Here is a 26,364-nt window from a genome sequence, read left to right on the forward strand (position 1 = left end):
CAGCAAAGTGTGCAGTGCCTGAGGGAAAGCTCTTCTGAAGTGCTCATAATGTGGAGCAGGCTTCTTCAGCCCTTTAAAACACAACTCAATCTCAGCCCTGCGGCCACCGGCGCCAGCTCCACTGCCTGTTTTATAGGCCTTTACTGCTGTATTTGTACGTGCGTGTGTGTATACCGCCTCTCATAAAGGCTTCTTTGAGGGCTGATTACATAGTAATCATAGATGAGGGACAAAGATGTATGATGGAGGCTTTAAATATATAGCTGTCAGATTTCATGGTGAAGTGTGACCAAATGGAGTTTAAACCACAACAGATAGACAATAACAAACTAGCCTTTAACTGGTCTGTTGTACATTGCTACAAAGTTGCATTTTCACTGCTGCGCTTCTGCAATGTGATTTTCTTCTTTTATACAGTACACTTTTATACAGAGACTAGTTTAAGTAAGCTACTCAAAGGTTGAAGGTGTAAACACTATGGCTCTGTGGTGCTATCAAAACATTGCTCTGTTTGTTTGACCAGCCTGACACAGCAACAGCTCAGCCAATGAGGTGCGTTCGGGCGGAGCTGTCTGTTTAACTGACCAATGAATAGGAGAGTGTTCAGAGAAACCTGTTTGAGAACAATCTGATTCTTTGCAGTCTTATTTTACTGTTAGTTTTTTGTATTTATTAATTGGATTTTATTTTTATATTTTCAGTGTTGAGTTTTTATTTTAGTTTTAGCTTATTTGTCACTTTTTTTAAATATTTATTTTTAGCTTTATTTTAATTTTAATTTTAGTAGTTTCAGTTAGCTGCCAAGGCAACATTTCTAATTTTCATTTAAGTTTTTCATCTAATATTTATATTTAAATTTATTTAAGCTTAAATTAGTCAACAAAAATTAATTATTTTTAATTGTTTCAGTTTAAGTTACAATAACAACACTGATTCTGTCTGAATATGCCTACTTCCTAAAAAATGGTATGTGAAAAACTGTATGCTAAATGAATGCCCAAAAACACAGTATTCGTAAACTGCAAAAATAAATAAATAATAATACTCCGTGACCCATATTTCTGTTAAGATTCTGAAGTGTGCATCCAAGGGACACCTTACTATCCCATGGGGCAATGGGAGAGAAGTTTTCGTATACATAAATGGCATATGACATTGCAGGTCACAGGTCGCCTTTTTCACATTTGTCGCCATTGGCTCTTGGCTTGCTTAGTCGTGGACATTTAATTTAATATTCAATAATAATATTGATCTGCCTGCATTGACACCATTATATGAGAACTGAACTGAGCTGAACTGAGCAGCTATATATATGAAATAACTAAATAACTTTTTTACAACAAAAATGAAACATCACTGAGCTTACTTAACGGGTTAGTTCACCCAAAAATGAAAATTATGTCATTAATGACTCACCCTCATGTCGTTCCAAGCCCGTAAGACCTCCGTTCATCTTCGGAACACAGTTTAAGATATTTTAGATTTAGTCCGAGAGCTTTCTGTTCCTCCATTGAAAGTCAATGGACGGCATACTGTCCATGTCCAGAAAGGCAATACAGACATCATCAAAGTAGTCCATGTGACATCAGCGGCTCAATCTTAAGTTTATCAAGCGACGAGAATACTTTTTGTGCGCAAAAAGTAAACAAAAATAACAACTTTATTCCACTATTCATTTCCTTCTCTCTGGGCCTCGAGTGAGTTCACGTAGTGTTTTTGTGTAGCGCGTCTGTGTTGTACGTCACACGCATCACACATGACCAGCGTCGGCCAATAGTGAGCCTACGTGTGACGTACAACACAGACGCGCTACACAAAAACACCACGTGAAATAGCTCGAGGCCCAGAGAGAAGGAAATGAATAGTGGAATAAAGTTGTTATTTTTGTTTACTTTTTGCGCACAAAAAGTATTCTCGTCGCTTGATAAACTTAAGATTGAGCCACTGATGTCACATGGACTACTTTGATCATGTCTGTATTGCCTTTCTGGACATGGACAGTATGCCGTCCATTGACTTTCAATGGAGGAACAGAAAGCTCTCGGACTAAATCTAAAATATCTTAAACTGTGTTCCGAAGATGAACGGAGGTCTTACGGGCTTGGAACGACATGAGAGTGAGTCATTAATGACAAAATTTTCATTTTTGGGTGAACTAACCCTTTAAACTGGACTGTGACACTATTTTCTTCTGGAAACAAACTTTGTTGCATTATTTTCAATCTGTATTGTAAAAAGCGCTACATAAATAAAGGTGACTTGACTTGACAAGACAACATGGCAGACGCGGTGTGTAGTAGTATCTGTATTGTATGCATACTTCATTAACAGCTGAGAAGTAACTTCTTGATGAAATGCAGTTTGTAACGTTGACAGGTATGAGATTTTGGACACAGCTATAACATTTGGTTACACTAGTGGCACAGAACTGACACACTTCACTTTTACAGACATTATCTGAAATTACCATGATATTCACTCTGTAAGCAATGCTCTGTGAGATTTGATTACAGGTCATTACTGTATATACCCTTCAATTATGTGACACAATAAACATAGAATGTGTTTGGTAATGTGAAAATGGGAATTGGTCCAAAGAGTTCATGTATACATAAGTAAATTCTTTGTAGCTCATAATGCTCTGCTTAGTTAAATAATGATGCCTTGATGACAGACTGAATAATATGCATGCTAAAGGCAATAGCGATGGTTTTAGTCCAGATTAACCCTGCCTGGAGAGTTTCTTACCAGCAGTATAAATATTAACTTTTATATTTGGCTTGCCTGGAATACAATTCTACACAAAGGTTGTATTGTTCTTTGATTGCTCATAGGAATGTTTATTATTTAAACGAATGTGCATTGTGACTAATTATGATTATTAAGATTCAACACACTGTGCAGTTCAATCTAATCTGATAGATTTCCACTTTGTTCCCAGATTGTTTCCAGACTTATTCAGAAAACGAACATTTGAGAAGGGGATGAAAAAAAGAAAATCAGACAGATGAGTATTATGGCTCTAAATGAAATGAATCATCCCTTCTTCACACATAGTCTGTCTCACAGAAACACTGCAACCTGTCCCTCATCTTCTGTCAACTGTCTCTGTCTCTCTCTGTTCCTCTCGCTCAGCGTCTGGGGAAAAAGACTTTTCGGTTATTTCTCATCCCGACAAAAGAGGATTGAAAATCCTTGTGACAGTAAAGCACAGCTTGCCTCCACCAGATCTGCCTTTAATGTATGATACTCTGACAAGGAAACACATGTCATCCAAACCGATATTCATCAAACATTAATTTCCTTTCTTTTAAAAAGACAAACCACTTGCTCGTTGCTGCGACTTCTGAAATGACTCCGGACTTCTCTGACTTATGAAATCTAATGAAAAGATAAGAAATGTATCAGAAAAAATGATGATCAAAAGAAATATCACCCATATCATTATGAAAAATAATGAAACCAGTGGGAATAGTAAATCTTGCCCCTGTGAAAACATCTAAAGTTTTCTACCTGTCTTTAGACTTAATAAAAATGAAGAAGAAAGGTCATTTTGGTCACTGGAATTTCTAGCACATTTAACGTTACAAAAAATGTCTTGCATCCAACCGTTGAATAGCTCATAAATCGCTCTGATTTCTCGGTTGAGTGTGTTCTCCCTCTGTCTGTGGTCTACACACTTATCTGCTAATGAGGGGATGTGTCAGGGGTTGTCAAGGAGGAACTCTCCACATCTGGGAGGATAATTATAGAAGCCTTATTAGCCTGACCCTCACATTCTTCCTCCTCTGATCGCTGTAGGAACGATGGGACCAGCAGGGCCTGGTTTTTTAAGAGCTCACGGGTTCCAATAGCTAGGGTCTGACTGAACTTGACAGCTGTTCACTCACAAGTTGGCAGCATGCGTTTATTGCCAAGGTCTCCAGAGAGCAACTTTCACTAGCAAGCAAGCACACGAGACTTCTGAGATTGTGAAAGATCCTGTTAAAAAGACCAGGATAGCTGGTCACTATGTTGTGATTTTGATAGGGCAGCCACTGTGCTTCTAAACTAGCTTAACTTGCACATACACGTTATAAATGTCTTTACTGTCACTTTTGATTAATTTAAAACATCTTCCTTGATAACTAACGGTATGGTTTAAAAAAATAAATCATACTGGCCCCCAGACGTTTGGTAGTGTATTACGCTGTTCTTTTGAACTTTCTATTCGTTAAAGAATCCTGGCATAAATTAACATTGAAAACAGTTATTTTAAATTGTAATAAAATTTTACAATATTACTGTTTTACTATATTTTTGATCAAATAAACGCAGACTTGATGAGCATAAGAGACTTCTTTTAAAAACATTAAAACATTTATTTGTGTTTGCATGAATGCAATTAATATAACTACCGTAAATCAGTATGTGTCACAAGTGGTTGCAGGCAGACAGAAGAATAAAGTTCCAACACGAGTTTAATTATAAATATTCAAAAGGCAAACAGATGGTGGCAACACACATAAACGTAAGAGAGACCAGACAGAGAATGAACGTGAGGGTACAATTTAAATAGGAACTCAAACACGATGATTAATAGGACACAGCTGAAACAAACAAACTAATAATGACGGTAACCAAGGAGACAAACCAGTGGTGGGAATCTGAACTAGGATTACATGTGACCAATAAAACTGAAAGTCCATGAAAACAGAAACTAACTGAACATAATGGTAACAGTATGTCATGCAATTCATTTTACGTTTAAATTGGAATTGGAATAAAGCTAAAACTAAATAAAATGAAATACTTAGTGAAATATTTTAAAAAATGTGAACAAAACTTAGAAATGAACAGAAATACTAAACTTACTAAAACTAAACATGATAAAGAAATAAATGAAAGCTAAATAGATGAAAATACAAATGAGTTTTTACAACCAAAACTTATTTTTAACAAAATTACTAAAACTTAATCTAAAATTACAATGAAAACTGTGCGTGCATGTGTGTGCGTGTGTGTGTCTGTGTGTGTGTGTAGTAAACTGTTTTTTTTTTTTTTTGTGATGGATGTGTGCTGATGCTGAGGGCCAGTGACGGTGATCTGACGTCTCAGTGAGTCACACTGCCGTCGAGTGTGTCTGTGCATGTGAGTGTGTAAGGGGGAGGGGGGAGGGGGGAGGGGGGGATGAGACGCTGCGTGGCATTACATAGAGTCCTCTCTCTCTCGGCCCAGTGCCTTCAGACAGTGCCACCAGACTGCTGTGTGACGCACTCGCCAGACTAGTCGTCACACACATTCACACAAGCTTGCATGCTCTCAGAGATCAATTTTTGCATTTGCATGCGCACGTTTGGATCTGGTCAAACGGGTTGCTTATTTCCTGCTTTTGTTTTTGAGCTGAACATGATTATGCATATGAAGTAGTGAGCTGGGTGGCCTTGAGATGGTGAGCCTCAATCAAACAAAGCTTGCACATGTGAAACACAAGGAAGTATTGAGACCAGCTATGAAAACACAAGCCAGGACAACATTCTCTTTCTGTCCTGTGGCACAAACTTTTTGAAGCCTGTGAAAAATGTGGTCCATGCTTCTTTGAATTTGCAAAAGAAATATACACTTTTAGAGAACCAGGGCTCTGTTATTTTGTGTGCTAGAAACTGAACACATTTTTTATTTGACAAGACGTCCTCAAATGCACCATGACCAAAGACATCGGTCTAGCACACTGGTACATTGGGGTTGGGGATCGATACAGATTTCCAAATTCTGATCAAATTAGATTATGATTCACAAGCTCCTGATTCAATCAGATTCCATTCTGATTCATTTGGATATATTTCATTAATGTACATTCTACGCAAATATGAAAGAAATTCTTTATTTGCTAATTTTTTTAATTCTATTGGGCCCTATGAAATCCGTTTTATTTTTCCCAAATTCTGTTTATTTTATTGGACAACTTTAATGGTTAAATTAAATACAATTTTAGTAATCAAACAGCATGTCTAATTAATTGAAATCATGAAACTTGTACAATCTAACAACAATATATTAAAAGTTTAGCAAAAATTACATGTTTAGAGCCCTATGAAATGCGTTTTATTTTTTACCAATGTTTTCTTTTCTGGATTCCATTTTAATGGTTTGTTTATTTATATATATATATATATATATATATATATATATATATATATATATATATATATATATATATAAAGCATGTCTAATTAATTGAACTAATAAAAACAACAATTTATATTTTTTTCTGTGATTTTTATTTTTATTTGTTTCTCTCTCCAGAAATTCTGTATTGTGTATTTACATTTTTCTGGCAATCATTTGAAGGCAAAAACATTAATTTAATTTATATTTTTATCATATGAAATTAATAAGCTTTTTTGTCAAACAAAGTGCCTTACTGTTAAAATGAAAACATGGAAGAAAAATTGTGATTATTCCTTGAAAAATAGAATTTTAATAACAGTTAATTATTATGAGTGTTTGTATTATTATTATTATTACATTGAGACATAGCTAAATACTACTGTACAATATTAATATATTTCTGTCACAATTTCTTTAAGTTAAACCAAACTTTTATTTTGACGGGTTGCCGTGAAGACCTTTCAGCTTTATTTCAGTTTCCAAAATTTTTTTTTAATAGTTTTAGTTAACAATAGCAACACTGCACAGTCATTTGCTCATGAATTGCTCTCAATACAAAGACGTTTCTTGTCATTACACAAGGTACATATTCAACATAGTCACTATCAGAATCATTCAAATTAAAATGGTCTCTTTTTTTTAATAGTGCAGACAGCATGCAGAAACAACTTGTGCGTGAACATCCCTTAATAACAATATTTCCTTTCAGTAAAGTGTCGTTTGCATGTCTGTATTTATATGCATAGAAAAGCCATTTATTAGCTACAGACCTGCTGCTCTAACCTGTAATCTCTGTATATGTGGGCACTCAAATGTGCCATTTAGCAGAGAGAGAGAGAGAGAGAGAGAGAGAGCATAGCTGTGTTGGGGAGGAGAGATGATTCTCTCTGTTGCCTTGAAAGAGTTGATTCCAAGGCCAACACATGTGCACCATCAGTCTGTTTTTCTGCTCTTTTCGCTTTATCTTTTGTAAGGAGGGCCGGGAAGTGGTGAGGGTTCAGGGGCTCTGACGTTTATTCTGACATGTATTGTTCTAACGCATATCATGTCATGGTGAAGATGCTATCTCATTTATGTCACTTCACAAACACCATTCTCTCCTGAGCTTTCTGATAGCATACTTTACATCTCTTTGACCAAGGCAAATTTACCAACACCTAGTCTCACATATAGCCAGTCGACTTTGTAGATTATTTTGGCCAGTTAGACAGGAATAAAGCATCTGACTGACATGTATAGCAACTGACTGCATTTTCCATTTCAATCTGATATTAACAGTATCTGAAATAATTGGTACCACAGTAAATTTAAAAATATATATATCTTGAAATAATTTGCACAGCAGTATCGGTCTGAATTACTGTACAGAAAACACAGGAAATTTTGCAGAAGCATAACAAACAATTTCATACAAATTATTTTATTATTATATTTTATAAAAGGTAAAATATAATAATAAATACAAAGGAAATCCATGAAAAAGGTCACGAATTAGTCAAAGATTTTTTCCCTCTAGATAATATCACAAAAAAAAATATATTTCCTATAGCTTTGTGTGTTTACATGGCTCTGTGTATACGGGTTGGCCTTACACACATGAATAACATTATGAACATGCTTATAATAACTGAGCATCAGGTTTCTTCCTGTCATCACATACTGCATGCAAATTCTGTTATAGTACTCTGCAAGTACTGTGACCTACTGTAGATTAGAGATAATTCAGTCAACAGACCGTTCAAATACACTTGTCTCTCCTCTAAATGCTTAATCCCATTCTGTGCATGCAAAGTTTAGTTAAAGTGCCCCTATTATGCTATTTTAAAGGTTCCTGATTTTGTTTTGGAGGTCTCCTACAATAGATTTACATGCATCAAACATTAAAAAAACACTTTCTTATAATATGCATTGCGCATCACCTCATTTCTCAAAGATTGTTTGAAGATTCAGTCTGTTTAAACCCCTCCTTTCCACGAGCCTGCTCTGCTCTGATTGGTCAGATGTCCCAGTCTGTTGTGATTGGTCTATCCGCTTATAGCGCGTGTCGGAAATTAAACGACTATTACCATTGCTTGAGGCCGGGTCAAAGTAGACGTTTTTTGCAGACAGCCAATGAAGACAATAGGCTAGCATTATGCAAATTTGGGCTACACTTTATTTTAAGGTGTCCGTGTTGAAGTGTTATTATGAACTGAGTAATAATAATGAACTACATGTACTTAGTATAGGGTTAGCGTTCGGAACAGGGTTTGGTTTAGGGTTTGTTGCATGTAATTATGCATAATTCATAGTTATTACTACAGTTACTACATGTAACGCTTGTAATAAGGACACTAAAATAAAGTGTTACCCAAATTTGTTATGTATGTATATGTAACAGGAAGTAAGACTGGAATTTTTGTTGACTAGTTTCGGCAGTTCAGACTCAATTCTTCCTTTTAGGAGACAATAGCTTCATTTGTCATGGACTTTAAACTTTAAAACTTTGCATTAACAAACAGGTATATTACACACTGCATGAAAGGTAATATTCAAAAAAGCATAATAGGGGACTTTAATCATAAAAGCACTAACCACATAAATTCACTCACCAAAAATTTGGGTTAATGACAGCTGTTTTTTCTATAGTCTGTCTTTTCTTTTTGTTTAGTCACTCATGGTCGTCACTCCCAAAGGTTTGAAGTGTGTACATGACCAGTTTCGCACCAGAGAAATACTAAGTCATAAAAAAAAGGTTAGGCTTATGGAATGGGTGTGTTGGTCCTCCATAAACTGTCAAAATTTAATACCTTTGAATTATGTATAAGATACAGAACAACCAAAAACATTTGTTTAAGCTGTGTCAGGTTACTTGTGAATGTGGAGTTGATGTGGATGATAACGCTGAGGTTACCAGGAACAAGTCAAAAGAGCAAATAGACAAAAGGGAAAAGAAACATTAAGGGCTGCACGTGCACAGGTCAGTCAGAAGGCAAACTGTTCAAGATCGCTCTAAACAAATGTTTAATCTCGCGTGGAACAAAAAAGAATGTTATGCAGAACATTTGCAGTCAAACTGCAGCTCTTTTTGAAATGAGGTTTTACTATGACGCGTGTCAGAGCACAATATGAGAGGTGAACAGGTCTGTTATCAGCAGTGAGATTGTATCTGCGTGTGGGTGTGGGTGTGGGTGTCTGTGTCTGTGCGAATGCAGTCCAGTTCACGTGTCCAATGATTTTTTTTTTGGGAACGCAGGTGGAGATTTGGGTGGGGAGTAAATCAAAAAAATTATGATCTCACAAGTCATGAAAGTGATGTTAAACTTTTAATGATTGCGAGTCAAAAGGGAAATAGTTCACCAGTGCAGTTTTCTGAAATGAATAAACATGAATCATAATACAGTTGAGTTTATTTACTCTTGTTATTGTTGAAGTCGCAGTCAAGTTGTTTTTGTGATGGAGTTCATGTTCTACTCAAAATGACCCGCTTGTACCACGTTATTGTGTTGTAGGTACCATGTGTTACGGTCTGATATATCTAGTTTTTTTTTAGCCTATATTATGAGGTTGCACATGTATTCATTGTGCATATATTTTTTAATTTTTGGGGTCCGTTTGATTTCATTTTTTCAGCAAGGATGCATTATATTGATCAAAAGTGACAGTAAAGATGAATAGATAAAACATTCCTCATTTCAAATAAATGCTCTTTTGAACCTTCTATTTATCAAAGTATCCTGAAACAATTTGCATAATTTTCACAAAGTATTAAGCAGCACAACCTTTTTCAACATTGATAATAATAGAAGAAGAACTGTTTCTTGAACAGTAAAGCAGCATATTACAATGATTTCTGAAGGGTCATGTGACGCTCCAGACTGGAGTCATGATGCTGAAAATTCACAGGAATAAATTAGTTTATTAGTTTAAATGGTACTATATTATTGTATTTTTGATCAAATGAATGGTGAATAAAAAGCTTTTGAATGGTAGTGTTGTGTAAGTAAAATAATCTGTACATATTACATTAGGGTGGACAGAAATTCTATATACACTCATTTCTATTCTGCCTGGCATATACATATGTTGCTGTGTGAGTGTTTGAGTAAAACTAACAGTGATTGTTCACTTTTCATGTCAACAAGCTTTCCCAGTCTAGGTGAGCAAGTAGGGGCCAGAACTTTACTTTACTTTACTTTACTTTACTTTACTTTACTTTACTTTATTGTCATTGAAAAGCAATATTTTATGTAGACAGCAGCATACATACACATACAGCAACACAACACACACAAAATAACACACATTTTATAATAATTCATTTTAAAATATGATTGCAGTGGGTATAAATGAATTCTTATATCAGAATAAGCTGCAAGCTAACACAATTTATGCTGATAGTCAAAATGCATGCATGACTCTAGCCTGGAAATCCAGACCTAAATCTAAAAGATTAATGATCTGGCGTTGACTAATGGAAATCGTCCAGCTCAAGGGCGGCACCAAGCATGCATTTGAAAATCTCACTGCACGCAATTGGATACGACCAGTCACAACAATAAACCCCATACGCTTAGCTAACGTTACCAGCGGAGCTAACTGGTAGATTATACTCTTACCGTATCCGGCCGGCGAAACAGCAAAAACGTTCTTCTTGCAAAGGAACAATTCGAGCGGCGTCTTCTGTTCCTGTTTTAGATAAAAATCCAAGTCTAACTCGTTCATTGTAGCGGCCAAAGCCGTTTCAAACAACTGGTGTTCATCCATAGCCATCTTGCAATGTTTACTAATGACTTCGACGTCACAGCGCTGTCGTCATCTGTTTATCTCGCCTGTATCAGATAACCTGATGTGATTGGTGCAGCTCAGATCGAGGGGCATATTTAATGAGCATCATTACTAGACACCAGAGTAACTCGCTGAGCAAATTCAAATTGTGCTCTCGCAAGAACTCTGGATTACCAGGGTTTCATGACTCTGCTCCTAGTCACAAACTAGTCAGTTCACACAGACACACATATTAATGTGCTGTTCAACGACGGCACCATTATTGAAGAATTAAAAACTAAAAAACATATATATGGCAAAAATCCTTTTAATTTTAAGGTTAATGACCTTAGCAGTGGCTCACTGACCACCATCTAAGTTGTAGTGAAACCGACGCCACTGTTTGTGTGTGTGTGTTTTCAGACATGCATGAACATGTATGCCTGTGTTTCTGACCTGACTGCAGCGTGACTGCTGGGAGTGGCTCTGATTCACTTTCCTACAGGAGTTCCAGCTAGTCCTAATCTCAGACATCACATGACAGCTAACAGCCCTTATCATGAACCTGCTGTTGGAATGTTTCCAAAACTACACATGACACTGAGTGACAATGTTTCCTCTGATATTTGCATGCATTTTAATCATACTGCAGTATTGCTTGCAAACCGTAAAAGCTAAAACACGCACACACATTTTTATGTCTTATGGGGACTTTCCATAATGATGATTTTTAGCTGTATATTCTATCCCCTAACCCTAAACCTGCCCATCACAGAAAACTTTCAACATTTTCAAAAAACATCACTTAGTATTATTTATAAGCTGCTTTTCTCATGGGGACCAAAAAAATTTTCCCACAAGGACAAGAGTTTCGGATATATTGGCATCATTAGGGGGACGTTTTGTCCTCATAACGTAGGCCGGTGTACCTGTCCTGAACCACACACATTTGCATGTTGATGTTGAGCCAGTAGGCTTCCTGGCAGTATTCTCAAAAGATCCTCATAACAATGCATTGTAGCTCACGGGCTGCACGTCAGCAGTGATTGGTCACTCACCATGAGTCATGCAATTTCTCAAGTTCTCTCTCTCTGAGACACATGCGCACACACACACACACACACACACACACACACACACACACACACACACACACACATACACTGATGCATGCATGAGTGAAATAGTGTCACATTCACACATCCCACTTATGAACCACTTAAACATACAAATATACGGTCACCGTGATTTGCCAAGTAAAACATATTTTGTTGATCCTGGAACAAAATTCCTGTCCGAAAATGTAGTCCTAACCCTGTCCCTACCCTTAAACCTAACCCTACCCATAACTTATCCCTAAAATTAGAGGTAAATGATAGGTGAATAACACTGATGTAGATGCACTGAACCCTGGTTGTAAGCCTAAACTTGACATACACTGTAAACTTGTCACTCAAACCTGATTGGTTGATGGTTATGTTGTTCCAGGATCAATAAAGATGTTGATCCAGGAACATGTTGTACTCGCTGAAATCACGTTCACCACACAGGAACAGATGAATTTTTTTCACCTCAGAGTTAAAAATAGAATGAAAAGAAATATTGTGATTTAAAGACACATTGGGCTACTGTAAGTTGCAATTGCGAGAAAAGTCGATTTCATTTGTTAACATTGTTAGTCAAGATAGCTTATCCATTAACAAATCAGATCACAATGTTTACTGTATGTATTTCCATTGTGTCTTTCTGCATGAGCACAAGATTGGTTTTGCCAAAACAGATGTTTGATACTTGTAGTCTTTTATCTGTCCATTTGAATTGCTGAGTCATTTTTCTGAGTGAGACAGAAGTTACTGCCAGTTCTTTTCTTCTGCTCTTTCTCATGACTTGGCCCGCTAACAGTCACCAGAACCTAGAGCTGTGTGTGTTGATTTAAAAGCCATGCTGTGAACAGACTCATCACTTGGCTGCGCGAGTACGAGTGTGTGTGCGATTGTGCGTGCGAGCACAGAATGTGTCATATGTCAGTGCAGCCGGAAGATTTTTTATCAATGGCACATACAGTTCAATCACAAAATCCTCACCACACAATTTGACGTTCAGATGATAGGAGAGATGTCTCTTCATTTCACACACCCACAGCTCACAACATGTTTGCTGAAAAGCTCAATCTGTTTGCACCTCTTCTTTCATTCTGAGGTATGAATTTGAGTAAACAAAGACTTGTGTTCTTCATAAGAATGCCAAGTTTAGGTGTTTTACAATAAGAGTGGAAGAGCTTAACCGTGATTAATGATGATATTACAGCTTTGTTAGAGATTGACAGAGCTGAATAAAACCCAAATCGTTAGCATATGCTAACAGCTAAATAAAAAAATCAAGGAGAATCAATGCAAATGCTTTGATTTCATCATTTTCCGTCAGATTTGTTCGGGTCAAAGTCAACAAATTTCTGACAGGAAGACAATAAACTGAAAAGAGTACAATCGATTTTTATAATTAAAGTAATATTCCAGGTTCAGTACAAGTTAAGCTCAATCGACAGCAGTATTTGTGGTGTGCTATAATGTTTATTATTACCACACAAAATATCTCGACTCCTCCCTCCTTTTCTTTAACTTATCATCAAGGTGACGTGGAAATAAATCGGCACTTTTTTGAGGATTCAAAAGCAGAAATGTGAAGCTTATAATTTTTTATAAAAGCACTTACATTACTTCTGTGAAGTGTATTATTTGAGCTGTAAAAATTGTCATTGACAATTGACATTTTAGGGTTTAGGAATAACGTTTTATGGCAATACGCTCAAATTGGATGTACAGTAACTTTCCTCAGAAAAGGTTAAGCATTATAGTTTGAAACAGGCAGTATTTTAACATTTACAGATTCACATTCACTTCTATTATAAGTGCCTCACTGCAACCCAGATCTTTGCTCTTTTAAAGTTGCAACATAAAGGAAGTAGTGACAGATCATTTCTTCCATGTGACGCACATCCAAGTCAAACAGTTCATTAAAAAAAAAAACAATGTAGGGCAGTTGATTGTAAGAAAGGGGCGGGGTTTATGAGGATGAAATAATTGGAGAAGTCTGGAATATGTCACCAGAATGTCAGTCGGTCAAGTTATGACAAAACAAAAAAATAAAACTGCATGGGTTACCTGTTCACAATAAGATGCATTTAGAAAATGAATTGACTGTGAATTTTCATCTTTAAAGAAAAGGAGGGACAAGTGGAAATACATTTTTGTCATGGTCAACATCATGCCACAGGTGCTGTCTATGGAAGCTTGATTCTGCCACAGAATTAAAAAAAAAAGTTGAACTATGTTCTAAAATTAAATAAGTTCAACTATGAACTAAATTATCGCCTTTTTATCTCACAATTCCGCCTTTTTTTTCTTAGAATTGTATGTTTAAATCTCGCCATTCTGACTTTAGAACACGCAATTCTGACTTTATATTTGTTATAACATGCAATTCTGACTTTATATCTCGCAATTCTGACTTTATATCTCGCAATTCTGGCTTTATATCTCACAATTCAGACTTTATATCTCGCAATTCTGATTTTATATCTCACAATTCTGATTTTATATCTCGCAATTCTGACTTTATATCTCGCAATTCAGACTTTGTATCTCGCAATTCTGACTTTATATCTCGCAATTCAGACTTTATATCTCGCAATTCTGGCTTTATATCTCGCAATTCTGACTTTATATCTCGCAATTCAGACTTTATATCTCGCAATTCTGACTTTATATCTCGCAATTCAGACTTTATATCTCGCAATTCTGGCTTATATCTCACAATTCAGACTTTATATCTCGCAATTCTGATTTTATATCTCGCAATTCTGACTTTATATCTCGCAATACAGACTTTGTATCTCGCAATTCTGACTTTGTATCTCGAAATTCTGACTTTATATCTCACAATTCTGATTTTATACCTCGCAATTCTGATTTTATATCTCGCAATTCTGACTTTATATCTCGCAATTCTGATTTTATATCTCGCAATTCAGACTTAATATCTCGCAATACAGACTTTGTATCTCGCAATTCTGACTTTGTATCTCGAAATTCTGACTTTATATCTCACAATTCTGACTTTATATCTCGCAATTCTGATTTTATATCTCGCAATTCTGACTTTATATCTCGCAATTCAGACTTTGTATCTCGCAATTCTGACTTTATATCTCGCAATTCAGACTTTATATCTCGCAATTCTGGCTTATATCTCACAATTCAGACTTTATATCTCGCAATTCTGATTTTATATCTCGCAATTCTGACTTTATATCTCGCAATACAGACTTTGTATCTCGCAATTCTGACTTTGTATCTCGAAATTCTGACTTTATATCTCACAATTCTGATTTTATACCTCGCAATTCTGATTTTATATCTCGCAATTCTGACTTTATATCTCGCAATACAGACTTTGTATCTCGCAATTCTGACTTTGTATCTCGAAATTCTGACTTTATATCTCACAATTCTGATTTTATACCTCGCAATTCTGATTTTATATCTCGCAATTCTGACTTTATATCTCGCAATTCTGATTTTATATCTCGCAATTCTGACTTTATATCTCGCAATACAGACTTTGTATCTCGCAATTCTGACTTTGTATCTCGAAATTCTGACTTTATATCTCACAATTCTGACTTTATATCTCGCAATTCTGATTTTATATCTCGCAATTCTGACTTTATATCTCGCAATTCAGACTTTGTATCTCGCAATTCTGACTTTATATCTCGCAATTCTGACTTTATATCTCGCAATTCAGACTTTATATCTCGCAATTCTGGCTTATATCTCACAATTCAGACTTTATATCTCGCAATTCTGATTTTATATCTCGCAATTCTGACTTTATATCTCGCAATACAGACTTTGTATCTCGCAATTCTGACTTTGTATCTCGAAATTCTGACTTTATATCTCACAATTCTGATTTTATACCTCGCAATTCTGATTTTATATCTCGCAATTCTGACTTTATATCTCGCAATTCTGATTTTATATCTCGCAATTCTGACTTTATATCTCGCAATACAGACTTTGTATCTCGCAATTCTGACTTTGTATCTCGAAATTCTGACTTTATATCTCACAATTCTGACTTTGTATCTCGCAATTCTGACTTTATATCTCGCAATTCAGACTTTATATCTCGCAATTCTGACTTTATATCTCGCAATTCAGACTTTATCTCGCAATTCTGGCTTATATCTCACAATTCAGACTTTATATCTCGCAATTCTGATTTTATATCTCGCAATTCTGACTTTATATCTCGCAATACAGACTTTGTATCTCGCAATTCTGACTTTGTATCTCGAAATTCTGACTTTATATCTCAATTCTGATTTTATACCTCGCAATTCTGATTTTATATCTCGCAATTCTGACTTTATATCTCGCAATTCTGATTTTATATCTCGCAATTCTGACTTTATATCTCGCAATACAGACTTTGTATCTCGCAATTCTGACTTTGTATCTCGAAATTCTGACTTTATATCTCACAATTCTGACTTTATATCTCGCAATTCTGATTTTATATCTCGCAATTCTGACTTTATATCTCGCAATTCAGACTTTGTATCTCGCAATTCTGACTTTATATCTCGCAATACTGACTTTTTATCTCGCAATTCTGATTTTATATCTCGCAATTCAGACTTAATATATCTCGCAATTCTGACTTTATAACACGCAATTCTGACTTTATATCATGCAATTCTGACTTTACATCTCTCAATTCTGAGAAATAAAGTCAGAATTGTGAGATCTAAACATAAAAAGTCACAATTATCTTTTAAAATGTTTTATTCTGTGGCGGAAACGAGCCTCCATAGTCGACTGAGCTTAACTTGAACCTAAATTATTCCTTTAATTCTAGGATTTGAGTGAGGCTCACTTTTAAGTTACCTTTAATGCCAAGCTAACTTGCAATTTACCAGCCCATGACATGTGGTAAGGATTTGTTTTTAGCTTTACCGTAGTTAACAGCTTTTCCCTGAAAAGGCCATAATGCAAGAGCTAAGGTGTCCAGTGACCTTTGGCTCTCCTTATGTTCAATCCCAGTCGTCCACTATGCCTGTATATTTGCTGACTGGATCTTCCCCTGTGAGCACTGAGCTTGTTAGGGGTCATTTAGGGACTGGGTTTTGCTTTAAACATGAATACAACCAGTTTTTTTATGAGACAATTTCAGCTTGATATTTTTGTTAGTGATCCACTCCAGTTCATCCCAAGCCATCTGGGGTTTGTTCATTAAATTTTACGACATGTCTCGATGTCCGAGTAAATACACACTTTCCTCTCTAGCACGGCTCATTGAGTCCCTCCGCCAAGACCAATAAGAAGGTGGTCCTCGTCTCCGCACATGCTGGAGAAGACAGCATTGTGTTTCTGCCATAACACACACACACACGGCTCTGTTTGGCTTGAGAACTTTTGTACTCGGCTCACACGCTAATTTATTATTTGCCCATGTCCGGCATGTTTATCTGTCGGGGGTGTTGGATTCCGGCAAGTATACAGATAAAAGCTTGAGAGAGAGAAAAGAGGAGCGGGGGGTTCACAGTGAGGGTGTGTTTGTCTATCTATGTGTGTTTTTAGTGTGTGTTAGTGAGAAAGCAACAGTGTGTGTTTGTGTGATGGAGGGTGAGGGGGTGAGCGGTGATCTGCTATCGTGTTTTCCGGCAAAATGCGTGACTCATTTATATTAGGAGCATTTTTAAAAAGGTCTGGGATTTCTGTATCATCGCTGTCTTTGGCATATTCTATGCAAATGCCAAACATAAATTAAATGGTGGCGGTGGTGAGTCACAACAAATTGAATGCGTTTGGGGGGCTTTTCGACAAACACCAGCAGCACTTTTTCTTAGCTAGGAGTAAACATATCATCTTCTCTGCCATCTGCTCTAGAATGACATCATAATTCATGTATAAAACAATAAACAGGAATTTAAAGGCTACTATGGCATTACTTAACGTATAGTGAATGGCCCATTTTGAAGCTGTATCATCATACAGACAATCACATCAGGGCTCAACAATAAGGATAGTCTATGGGTAGGTAATGGGGGGTAATGGATAAAACATTTAGTAAAGGAACAACATTTAATAAATAAATAAATAGTTTGTCTTGTTGTGGTGCCACCAAAAAAAAATGTTGGCTGTTAAAATAAATACTTCTGGCCTGGTAGGAAAAAAAATCCTTGTTTTTGAGCCACTGTAAATGTTTTCTTCTTCTTATTATTATATTAGTATTATTATTTTTTATTATTCATATACTATTATAGTATTCATTCTTGAATTAGCTTTTATTATGTTCAGTTTTCATTTTAATTTTAGTTTAATTTATATTAATTTTATTATTATTAATGTCCTTTTGTAATATTTATTTATTTTTAGCTTTAATTTATTTATTTTTACATTTTAGTAATAGTGCTTCAACCTCAACTTTTCTATTTAAATTAGTTACAAGGGAAACTGTTCTTAGTTTCTTAGTTTTTTTAATCTATTATTTATATTTTATTCAATTTCAGCTTTATTTCAATTACCGAAAACTATTTTTAATAGTTTTAGTTAACAATAACAACACTCACTCTAACAATAATGTACAAAGTTTTGTGTGTTTTTTTTTTTTTTTTTTTTTTTTGAGTGTGTGTATAATATTGTTGAATGCTTCAGAGATACTTTTTATTTGTATGTCTACAGGTCAGTTACTAAAGGGGTCCAGTCTATGTCCTCACACATTTGGAAACTATCTGCAACATTGGGATGTGATCAGTCACTTGGTTTCTCTAATGTGCTTTTCTTTGGGAGATCAACATGGGTGTGCTTTAACCTTGATCCACCTCCATTAATGAGAAAATAGTCACCTGCTGTTCCATAACTAATAAGCCACTGATGCATGCATTAGAGACGGAAAGAAAAAGCACTCTTCTACACAACGCTGCGACTCCAATCACAGTCAGTTGAATCAGTCTGTCTGCTGTCGGCTCCAACAAAAAGCTGTGAAGTGCTCTTGGTGGAGACAGCGCTGTCTGTAACAGGCTACCGACAGGGCTCAGTCAATACGTGCCACAGCCACTGGAGAGAAACTAAATGAGATTTTTTCTCATGCTCCTTTTAACTCTTTCTTTTTTTCACTTCTTACCTCAGTAGCTTCCCTACAGCCACTTTCCTCTCCCTCCATCTTCCGTACTGCCACTTTGACAAGCCGTCACAGTTGTCAAATAAGAAAACATGTTGGAGGTGATGTTTTTTTGAGTTCTTTGTCAAAGAAGCCTTTATCAGGCTCAGTTCTCAAATATCTAACAGCCCTGGTTGTATTATCCTGTTCACTTTTTTAAGATAGTAGAAGTATATTGGGTAGTTCAAACCTACACTGTAAAATTAATTCTGGGAAATTTACTGTAAAAAAACTGGCAGCTTATGTTGTAAAAAATACGGTAGCAACATTTTTGGTTTTACAGACTTAACTTAAATTTACAGTAAAAAAACATATTTCATTATCTGATATAATGTTAATTTACCAATCTATTAAAGTACTAATATCTATTTTGTACCAATACACTGACAACCACCAATTACAGTGGTGATGAGAGTCACATGATGAATCAAAGCTCATCTTAAACAGCATTTCCACATGCTGACAAAGTTATGCACAGTGTCATTCACACAAACACTGAACACCAACATGGTAACATGCATGAAATTTTAAAAATGCAATAAACATTAATTTAACAACATTAAATGTAACATAAAACCCTAATGTACATAACTGTTTAGAAAAAAAACGAATAAAAAATATTTAAAAAATACATCAAATGTGAAGTGTCACGCAGGAAATAGTGTGAATGTCAATTTACGGTTTTTCATTGTAAATTACACAATGCCTTGTTCTTTTTCACTTCCAATAACGATATTTTACTGTAAAATTACATTAAATGTACGGTTAGATCTAACACAGTTATTCACCGTTTATTGTACGGAAACTTTCTGTTAGCCTATTAACTTTTTTTTTCACCGTAGCATTTTTACAGTCTTTTACCATTTAAAAACATGATCATTTTTTACAGTGTTATGTATACACTCTTAAAAGTAAAGATTCTTTATTGAAGAATGGAAACCGTTTTCCATGAAGAACCTTTAGCATTCATGGAAACATTCCATTCCACAAAAGGTTCTTCATAGTGGAAAACAGTTCTTTAGATTATTAAAGCTATACACTATGTAGGATTTTCTCCCATCTAGCGGTGAAATTGTTTATGACTACCAACTGAATATTACTTTCTAGCCCCTCCCATTCCGAGGGCGTTTTAACTCCTACGGTGGCCGTATTATTTCAAATCTGCCGGCAGTCGCGAGTAATCTCCCCCTCGCATTCGTCATGGTGCCACTGAGTGTAAAAACGCGAAAGGCGAAGCTTGAATTTCCAGTTATGTCCCTCTTTGGCTAATGTATTTTCAAGATGGAGGCGCAACATGGCTGCCGCCATTCGAGCGACTCGCTCGTATGTATTCTAAATGGCAGATTCTACACTTATGAGAATACTTGATTAGTTGGTAGAAGTAATTACACATTAATGAGCACATTAATCATTTTGAAAGAACAAAGTGTTTTTGCTAAGAATCAACTTAAAAAATTACAAAGTGTAGCTTTAAAGAAGCCATATTATGCCCTTTTTCAGTGTCTTGATTTTGGGATCTACTAGAATAGGTTTTCATGCTTGAATGTTCAAAAAAACACATTATTTGACATTGTTGCAGAACCTCTCTTCCCAGTCCGTCAGTACGGCTCTAGTGTGCGTTTCCCGAAAGCATCATTAGCCAATGGTCGCAAGTTCCGTCGTTATCAGCATAGTTCAACGAGTCAGTGTTTCGCAAACAGCAACGCAAAGTTGTGTGGTTTGAATGACAGCTCTCACTCTGTAGTTAAAAGCATAGTTACTTGTTTGCATGACATGTGGACTCAATAAATCCTTATCTTAAATCCTTAACCAAATAAGGTTCTTCTATAGCCTTGTTTTGAAAATCCCCTTATGGAATTTTTATTTTTAAGAGTGTATACTTTTAGCACCTTTGCTAAACGCAGCTGCATTTAGGGAAGCATTGTTGGTGTGTAGGTGCGTGTGTGTATGTGTGTACCTATTCAGTGCCATGGGAGGAGATGTTGTCACAGTGGCTTTGCTGTCATCCTTTTAACTGCTGGCAAGAATCCTGTGAGGTCTACCTTTGGGCCAGGGCTAAATTTAAGTTTGCCGCTCACAGTCCTAATCAGTAGCATCAAAACAACCATTAACTGTGGATGGGTCTGCCTCTCACGACTGCTAGTTCCCAGCAGACACCACTCATAACAGGGCCAAAGAGAGAGAATCACACAGGAGCATGTCCCTTCAGCCCTTGGGTCTGCACTGCTACAAGCCAGAGCTAACGATCACTCCTGAGCCCTCTCATGCGCTGCACACACACACACACACACACACACACACACACACACACACACACACACACACACACACACACATGTGCGCTTGTGTAGTTAGCATACAAACAGGCCAAAGCTCAAGACCACAATCATGATACGAGAACAACAACATGACCCAAACTCCTGTTCCCCCAAGATCTCTGGGCAATCTCTGGTCATTTTGTGCTTACGAGTAAATCTGCAATAAGTAAATTCATGCCTGAAATACCCTCTGAACTAAAGGCAAAAACAGCACATGGTTACCCGTGCAATTGATTTGAAGGCGATTCACAATGGAAAATCTCTAATTCTGGAACGTCTTCTGAAAAACACATGACCGTTCACTGTTTATCTACATGCATGGATTTACTTTGTGAACATGTGAATACAAAGTAAACACATGGAAAATGAAACGGGTATTTATAATAGTACTAGCCTATCAGTACTAGCCTATTTCATTTACTAAATGTCTAAAGCATTATATTAATAGTATATATATTAATAGTATATACTGTATATTAAAAGTATATTATTGTCAGTACACACACACACACACACACACACACACACACCCACCCACCCACACACCCATACATATATACATACATATATATATATATATATATATATATATAAAGAAATTAATACTTTTATTCAGCATTAAATTGGTTAATAAAAGTGACAGTAAAGACTTCTACATTGTTTAAGTCTGTTTCAAATAAATGCTGTTCTTTTGACTTTTCCATTCCATTATCTTCTATAATTATGTATGCTGGTCACTTACTGCATCTACAGTACTTCTTATTTATATTAATGTCACCAAATGTGCGTGGGTTGCCTAACAAGGGGTCAGTTTTGCAATCATCTGATGTGTGTGTCACAAATTCCAGGGAATGTGCTGATTCAGATAGCACTGTTTTTCCTTTTTTACTTCTGAAAAGATACCCATCAGCCACGTAAGTAAAACTGAACTCACGTTTGAGTGAGTTTTCACCCTCACGATGTAAATCAGTGAGTGAAGCAAGTGGTTAAACAAAAATGATGGCCTATAGTTAAAGAATTAAGAGGATAGGGGAGGGGTTCCTGAACGTCCTCAATGGTGTTTTGGGAAAGCCATCTGCTGCTGTTCATGGTTCATTTAACAAGCTACTGGGGACAGACCGTTTGCCCTGAGAGTAACAGGTATAAAAGGACTCTGTCCCACCCTGTGAGGATAGAAACCGCTTGACTTTTTCAAACTGATTCACAAGAGACCCGTTGAGCTGTGCTCTACACCCTCCCGTACTTATAACAGAATGTTAAAACCTAAATTCACCTTTCAAAAAACTTGCTTGTATTTTAGTCCAAAACCCAGTCAGTGTGTGCATTATTGGACAAATAACACAGGTATATTTTCTCTCTTACCTTCCCAGGAGTCCATAGGTGTATTGTGAGTCTGCAAGCAGTAAAGCAATCTCCCCTTGCTTCATTGAAAGGGTGCACTCTTCCAAGGCCTATACACGCAAAACGGGCACATTTTAAACTTCAGATAACACATACTGTATAGATTTTACTGTACATATCTAGATTTAGCCTCAACAAGATAACTTAAGAAAACAACGCTTATTTGCAGTCTTCAAGGTTTTAATACAGTGTTGGCAAACAAGATTGACCTTACTAACTTTCCACACTGAAAAGTGAATCAGCAAGGAGGTGACGTTTTCCCAGCCTTGAGTAAACACATACAGAACTCAACATGTGAAAACACAGGTTAATCCCTATGGAAAACTCTGCAGGCAGCAGGTGCGAGGTGATAGACAAGATGCAGGCAGGTGTTCCAGAGTTTCCTGTGTGTGTGTGTGTGTGTGTGTGTGTGTGGTTGCCCTTCCTTTGCCTGTCTGCGTCTCACCTGGTTGACATCTCCCTCTCCAATAACGAAGACCAGCTTGCAGTCTTTCTCCACCACAGTCCTATCCTCTAGCACACCCTGCATTTTTAGCGTGACCTCTTGGCCCCAAGCTGGGGTCATGGCATTCTCGGGACTGGCCTGTAACACCTTCTTCCTGAGCAGGCGGTCATCTACAGGCGGTTGGGGTAGTGGAGTGAAAACGGGGGAGGGGAAAGAGATCAACAAGACCCTGAAGCAATAGTGTAAAACTGTGTGGTGGATGTTCTTAGTGTGGTGTCTTTCTGGCTAAGCTAGTAACCTTTTCCTTTCAACTAGCTGCCAGTTAAAAGGAAAGTTCTGTTAATATTTACTTTCAAACCCGTACAACTTTTTCTTCTGTTGTGGAACCAAAAATAACTGTTTTTGTCCTTATAATGACTGTCAATGGGGTCCAAAACAACATTGAACTCTGCTGTTTGAACAAAAAACACAGAGACAGTTTTCTTAGTTTGGAAATGACATGGGTGAACTAACCCTTTAAGAAGATTTTTGGGGACATCAACATCACATGGTGTAGAACTACATCCAAAACATTATATCAGCAACACTGGTACGCTCTTAAAAATAGTGGTTCTTTGTTGGCGTCTATGGTTAATTGAAGAACCTTTAACATCCATGGAGCTTTCCATTGAACAAAATGTTCTTTATAGTGGAATGTTCTTCAGATCATTAAAATGTTCTTCATACAAATTCTACTGAAATTTCGTGGACAAAAAAAAGGTCCATTGTTTATTGTCAATACTGTGTTGTTGTATGAAGCATGTACAGCTCCCATAGAAGTCACTTACTTTCCAACCAAGCAGCTTTCTGTTGGTCAACAAGACAAATCTGCGTGACCAACTTGAACCCGTTGCAAATTCTGCGTAGGGAAATATTTCACCCACGTAATTCCTGATTGCGTTGATTCCAATTGAAATGCTTGGATTTCTCTCAATGTTAAATGTGACCACAGCTTAAGACAAAAAAAGGTTATTTTAAGAACTTTTCACTAAACGGTTCTTCTTATAAGCATTGGCGTCACTGCATGTTAGGCATTTAGCGAAGATACAGATGTAGCAAACATACAGGTTTTGGGGGATTTTGAATGATTTCCTGATAACAAATTGGATGGCTTGAGTGTTTTATTTGTTTCAGACTAAACAAATATGTCATCGTGGACATACCTGTAACATCCTTCCAGTCGTCTGCCAGAAACAGCTCCTCAAAGCTGGTGCTGGTCCACTCTTCATTGTCAAAATCTGGAAAAAGAGAGTCATCTGAGCTGTCCCTTTCTTCCACTTCAATGTCCTTAAACCGAACTGATTTCCCAAAGCTGGGAGTCTTTGTCAGTTTTCTCCTGTCCTCTGTGTCTGAATCATTGTTCTCAGGTGGGCTGATGGGAGTATTTGAGGGAATGGGCTCATTGGTTGGGTCACTGCTGGAGTCATTAGCATCTGTGGGCATGTTGCTCAAATTTTCAGCACACCTCATTTCTTCTACCTCTTCATTTTCATCTTTCTTCTCACTTCCTTCTTCATCCTCTTCGTCGTCCATTGGTTTCTTCTCATCCTCCTTTCCTGTGATATTCATTCTCTGCAGCTCCATGATTGGTTCTTGGAGCTCCTGCCAGGGCTGCAAAACACCTTCTTCGCTCTCCTCCTCCTCTTCGTCCTCAACTGATTTTACTAACATTTCAGACTCCAATGTTGTCTCCTCCAGTTCTCCAGCTTCTGGTTCCATGTCCCCACACGGTGCTATGGATACCATTTATCTCTTCCTAAAAGTGCTGAATGTCTTTCTAGCACAGGCCACACGGCAGGTTTGTAGAAATTGATGTCGCTGCTATTCAACTGCCAAGCCGATGAGCACCTGCATCCATTAGTGACAGCGTGTAGTATTTTCTAAAGAGCCACGTCCACATGGACTCTAATAGAATTAGCATGGAAATGCATCGCTGCATGAAATAAATCCCATCTGTGGCCAGTCCATTTCCTGCAGATCTCGTAAAATGGTCCTTGTTGTTATGTTTTGCAGTGAATTTGTTGATTCAGTATCGAAGGATGCAAGAAATGATCAATGCATGAGAATTGTGTTGAAACGTAAAGCCCTACTGGTCAGTAGAGTTGTGTACAATGATAATCTGTTGGATTAGAAGAGCAAAATCTAATCTGCCCCAACGTCTGTAAGCTTCTTAATGACTTCATCACGTCGTCCCATAATACCGTTTCCATGAATGCGTCCACCAATAAGAGGACTTCAGGGACTGTTTGCTATTGTGGTTGTTTTTACTTACAATATAATGCAATATAAACATATTTCTTAAGAAATACTGTATAAGTAGAAATATTCTTCTAATATAAGTATGCTACCTTTCAAAAGTTTAGGGTTTGGTAAGATTTTTTTCAGGTTTAAATAAAAGTGCTCTCTAAGGCTGCATTTATTCGAGCAAAATATTGTGATATATTATTAGAGTTTAAAATAACTCATTCAATTCATTCCTGTGATGCAAAGCTGAATTTTTCCAGCATTATTACTCCAGTCTTCAGTGTCACATAATCCTTCAGAAATCATTCTAATATGCTGATTTGCATATTCTTATAATTGTCAATGTTGAAAACAAGTGTATTGATTAATATTTTTGTGGAAACCATGATACATTTTTTAAAGTCTTTGATGCATAGAAAGTTCAAAAGAACAGCATTTATTCAAAAAATAAATTGTAGCTATGTTTTATCACTTTTTATAAATGAAATGCAATCTTGTTGAATAAAAGTAATTTCTTAAAGCTACACTGTGTTGGATTTTCTCCCATCTAGCGGTGTAATTGTTTATGACTACCAACTGAATATTACTTTCTAGCCCCTCCCATTCCGAGGGCGTTTTAACTCCTACAGTGGTCGTATTATTTCAAATCTGCCAGCAGTCGCGAGTAATCTCCCCCTCGCATTCGTCACGGTGCCACTGAGTGTAAAAACGCGAAAGGCGAAGCTTGAATTTTCAGGTATGTCCCTCTTTGGCTAATGTATTTTCAAGATGGAGGCGCAACATGGCTGCCGC

At 36.7% G+C, this 26,364-nt stretch overlaps 1 protein-coding gene across 1 annotated transcript in view; it reads right to left on the minus strand.

Annotated features, from left to right (window-relative positions):
- The window catches only part of fkbp16 (FKBP prolyl isomerase 16), a gene marked incomplete at its 5' end in the record, with an annotated part of 47,188 nt that extends 22,114 nt beyond the window's left edge, over nucleotides 1-25,074 (minus strand). The window contains 3 exons of the mRNA XM_081372885.1: nucleotides 22,806-22,894; nucleotides 23,290-23,459; nucleotides 24,492-25,074. Coding sequence (XP_081229011.1) covers nucleotides 22,806-22,894; nucleotides 23,290-23,459; nucleotides 24,492-25,074 — 842 coding nt within the window. The remainder of the gene's footprint in view (nucleotides 1-22,805; nucleotides 22,895-23,289; nucleotides 23,460-24,491) is intronic.
- Between the last annotated feature and the right edge of the window lie 1,290 nt (nucleotides 25,075-26,364).

This window comes from Scardinius erythrophthalmus, assembly GCF_964197995.2.
Source record: "Scardinius erythrophthalmus genome assembly, chromosome: 8".
NCBI classification, from domain to species: domain Eukaryota; kingdom Metazoa; phylum Chordata; class Actinopteri; order Cypriniformes; family Leuciscidae; genus Scardinius; species Scardinius erythrophthalmus.